The following is a 4,035-nucleotide window of genomic DNA, read 5'->3' as shown; positions in this document are numbered from 1 at the left end:
GGACTTGTTTTTTTTTTCATTGGAATTGTATATTTTAATTAGTAATAGGCTTGTTAATCTTAGGATTCAATAATTAATAAACAAAATACATGATTCATTTGTTTTTTGCAGGGACCGTAAATAACAGTTATTTGTGATTTTTATTTTAAAAGGCCTACTGAGATTTGTACAAGTTTTAATCAACAATTTAACTGGTTTTTATGCACTTTATAGACATGAACAAATAACAGTTAATTTGCTTTCCAGATTTGTTGAAATGCATATACTTTGTGGACAAGAGTAAAAAGAACGTTATTTTTGACGTTTAAAACCAAATATCACAGTAGTCTTTTTAAAATAAAAACAAGTCGGGTGCCCCGACTATCAGATACCCGTTACTCAGCTAAAGGGAGTGCGAAAGAGATGGAGAAAAACTTTGATCCGCCGTAACTTTTTAACGAATGGTCCGATTTAAAAAATTTCTTCTACATTTCGATAGGTATTGATAAACACAATAAAACTGCATTTTTACTTTTCCAAAATATTGAAATTTTAAAAATCGTATATAAGCGATTGTGGGCGTTAGAGGGGGCGTGGCACCCTTTTGAAACAAACTTGCGCTGCGTAGGAACTCCTAGAATCTGCATGCAAAATGTCAATCTCCTAGCTTTTATAGTTTCCGAGATCTCAGCGTTCATACAGACAGACAGACAGACGGACAGACGGACAGATCGACTCGGCTAGTGATCCCGATCAAGAATATATAGTTTATAGGGTCGGAAACGCTTCCTTCTACCTGTTACATACTTTTGCACGAATCTAATATACCCTTTTACACTACGAGTAACGGGTATAATCACAAATAACTGTTATTTACGGTCCCTGGTTTTTTGTCAATACTAAGAGATTTCCTAGATTTCCCATGACTTTAATGGATTTTCCTACCTCCAGAGGACTGGTTCTTGGGCACATTGCTCATCCCCAGCAGCTGGGTGCACTTGCGTCCTTCCAGGATGTAGTGGATGGTGCTGGAGAGGAAGAAGCTCTCGGCAGAAGACGGCTTTTCCTCGGCGATGGCGATGCTATAACCATTTGTGCGAATGCTGGACATATGGCAGCGCACCTGCTTGAGTTTCTCCTGGTACCAGTTGTCGATGTTCCAGGCGACCACTCCCATTTCCGGGAGGAGATCATTCACGGAAACATGGCGTCCGTACTCGGAGCCAATGTCCAGAATAACGGAGACCAAATTGCGGAGCCCCGAGTCCTGGCCAATATTTAAAGGACGACAGTTGCGGACGCACCACTCCATCACCGCCTGGGTGACTTTGTCGGTGGAACTGGAATCCCTGCTGGGATCCTCCTCCTCCTCCTCCTTCTCCTCGTAGCTGCTGCCCAGGGGATCCTCGGCCTGCGGACTAAAGACCTTGGTCCTGTAGCACTTGTGACGCACCATGTTCGAGGTGCAGCCATGGTACTTCATCAGACTGTTGCAGGTCCTGCACATGACAATGTCCTGGATGGCGGCTCCACTTTGGTCCTCGATCCTGGCGAAGACGTCCCACACTTTGCTGCGACTGCGCTTGTTGCTGAAGCGCAGGACGCCGGCATCTATTTGGGCCTTGATGTAGTCCTGGCTGTAGGAAGCCCGCGACATTTTGCTTAGCTAGTTAACTAGAATTCGAAAAAAAAAACAAATGATTCGTAAAATGATTCTGACTCAATTGGTTAATCGATAACTGCTTACTAAAGGTTATCGGTAACTGTCATTACCAGCTAATTTTAAACTTTTAAATAAAATAAATTAGAAAAAAAAATTGTAAAATAAATTAAATAACTAAGAAACTTAATTAAAACCATTTCTAAGAAATTAAAAACAAAAACCTTCGCCCACCTTGCACTCATTGCACCCTGCCCGCTCCCGCTTTCCAACACTGTTTTGTGCGTGACTGAATTTTCGTGAGTTTGGTTGTATTTGTGTGGATTTTATAATTTGGATTTGTTTTGGATTCGCCAAACCAATTTCCAAATCACCACCAGCCGATCCGACCATTATGCATGTGGAGAAGAAGTCCGAACTGCGCAGCCTCCTCAAATCCGGGGACAAGCGCTGCAAACTGGTGGAGCCCCGGAACACGAAAAGCTGCGTCTGGAGGTTTTTCAATCTCGTCCAGTGCGACGATCACATCGAGCCCTACGCCTGCTGCAAGACCTGCGGCGACCTGCTCTCCTACAGCGGCAAAACCGGGACGGGATCCCTGCTGCGCCACCGGTGCCTCCACTCGAACAGCAGTAACGGTAAGTTCGGGATCTGAAAACCTCACGCACGCCCTTCCGAAAACCATTGCCACGCGTGCTCCGTGCCGTAGAAACCGAGCACGGATCATCGCGATAAATCCACGGGTCATCGGCAGAAGGCTGCTCCATTTTGGCGCGGGAAAAACTAAAACCCCCTAAGGGGAACTCCTGAAAAATAGTACAGATACCGAAATTTCCCTCAGCCAGTGTTTGCTAGATAAGTGTTCTAACTGGGATTTATGGCCATTCTTACTAGAAAAAATTATATTTTCAAAATTTGTTACCCATCTATCTATTAATTCCCCTTTTTATTCCAAAAAAAACCCCTTTTATTTTTGTTTTTCACCTTTTTTTTGTCGTGCGGCCTTTGTTTTTTCACCCCTATGCGCGGACGCTGCGCAACACTGCCGCAGCGCGCACTTGACAACACTGGCCCGATTTATAATATCGCAAAAAGACAATTTCGTGGAGAAAATTCCTTTTCACTCAGTAATTACCTAAAGAAAAGCTATTAAAAATGCCCAAGGGTCGCGTGAGCAATGTGTGGCAGCACTACGATATCAACGAGGAGTGCGAGAACTTTGCGATATGCCGCTACTGCGGCAACAATATATCGCGTGGTGGCATGGCCAGCAATTTGAAGGGCAACAATACGACCAATTTGTGGACGCATCTGCGGCACAAGCACAGCGACGAGGTCCTGGTCAGCCCGGTGCAGCAGCGTCCCCAGGCGCGCATGATCCCGATCATCAAGAAAGGTAATCCTAAAACTCACCTGGCAGTGTTCCTCTTATGGCGGGCTATCGACCCCTTGGGACGGCGGGAAACTATCGTTGATATTTGTTATTATTCGGCAGCTGTACCAATATGTATCGTAATGCCCATCTCCCATCCTTTGGCTTACAGAGAAAACCGTGCGGATTACCAAGGCCAAGACGCTGAGGGAGCCGCTGCGCGTGGCCAAGCCGAAGATCGAGTCCAACGTCGCCAGCTATCTGGGCGAGTCGGGTGCCCTGCCGCAGAAGTGGGAGGAGTACGAGCAGAACGATGAGATCGGCGAGGACATCAAGGACATTATCTACAGCGAGGATCCCCTGTGCTACAGTCCCATCCATGTGATGGAGGACGAGCATGGGCTGGAGCACGGCGAAAAGCAGGTCACCCTGATCAGTGGCTCCACCGCCACCGCCGCCGGGGGCAGCAGGCAAAGTGCAGGCGGTTCGACTGTTCAGGCCACCGTGGTCGCCTCCACGTCCACTAACAACTCGGCCAAGCAGCTAAAGAACAACCTGGAGACTTCCATCGACCGACTGACCACGGTTAGCGAGCAGCTCAGCTACATTATCCAGCAGAATCACGAGGAGCACACCAAGGACGACGACTACTACTTCGCCCTTAGTTTGGTGCCCGTCATGCGGCAGCTGTCGCTTAATCGCAAGATGTACGTGCGCTCCAAGATCCAGGAGCTTCTGTTCAAGGAGAGCGAGGACTCGGCGCCCGCCAAGGATGAGTAGGCACCCCATTTACATTTACCCAGAGGATTAAGGAAGCGAATAAATAAAAGGAACAGAACAGAAACAACTGGGCGTCTCTGCATGCCTTCGATTAGGTTAAATAACTATATACATACGTTATGTATTCAATTATTAATTTATGCTCTTTTATCAAGTGCAAATACTTTGATTATTCAACTTATTTTCCACAAATCATTTTTCCCGAAATAAAGCTGTATGACGTAGTAAGAAAAAGGCGGTATCA

At 46.2% G+C, this 4,035-nt stretch overlaps 1 protein-coding gene across 2 annotated transcripts; it reads left to right on the top strand.

The window, feature by feature from the left end:
- The first annotated feature begins 2,033 nt into the window (after window positions 1-2,033).
- BEAF-32 (Boundary element-associated factor of 32kD) lies at window positions 2,034-4,025 on the top strand. Of its 2 annotated transcripts, none has more exons than XM_017138339.3 (2): window positions 2,034-2,277; window positions 3,184-4,025. In XM_017138339.3, exons 1-2 carry the CDS (start codon window positions 2,034-2,036, stop codon window positions 3,789-3,791), a joined length of 852 nt encoding a protein of 283 aa, XP_016993828.1. In that variant the 3' UTR covers window positions 3,792-4,025. The 2 variants fall into 2 exon arrangements, with proteins under 2 accessions (XP_016993828.1, XP_016993829.1); XM_017138340.3 differs by lacking the exon at window positions 2,034-2,277 and adding an exon at window positions 2,684-3,035.
- Window positions 4,026-4,035: the final 10 nt, after the last annotated feature.

This window comes from Drosophila takahashii, chromosome 2R, assembly GCF_030179915.1.
Source record: "Drosophila takahashii strain IR98-3 E-12201 chromosome 2R, DtakHiC1v2, whole genome shotgun sequence".
NCBI lineage: Eukaryota > Metazoa > Arthropoda > Insecta > Diptera > Drosophilidae > Drosophila > Drosophila takahashii.
Note: the sequence above shows the minus strand (reverse complement) of the source record. Positions and strands in the feature narration are given on the sequence as shown.

What these genes read in the sequence shown, in the direction of transcription:
- BEAF-32 (XM_017138339.3), top strand. Translation starts at nt 2,034, where the DNA reads ATGCATGTGGAGAAGAAGTCCGAACTGCGCAGCCTCCTCAAATCCGGG. An exon ending in CCACTCGAACAGCAGTAACG is followed by an intron (nt 2,278 to 3,183) that starts GTAAGTTCGGGA and finishes TTTGGCTTACAG; the next exon opens with AGAAAACCGTGCGGATTACC.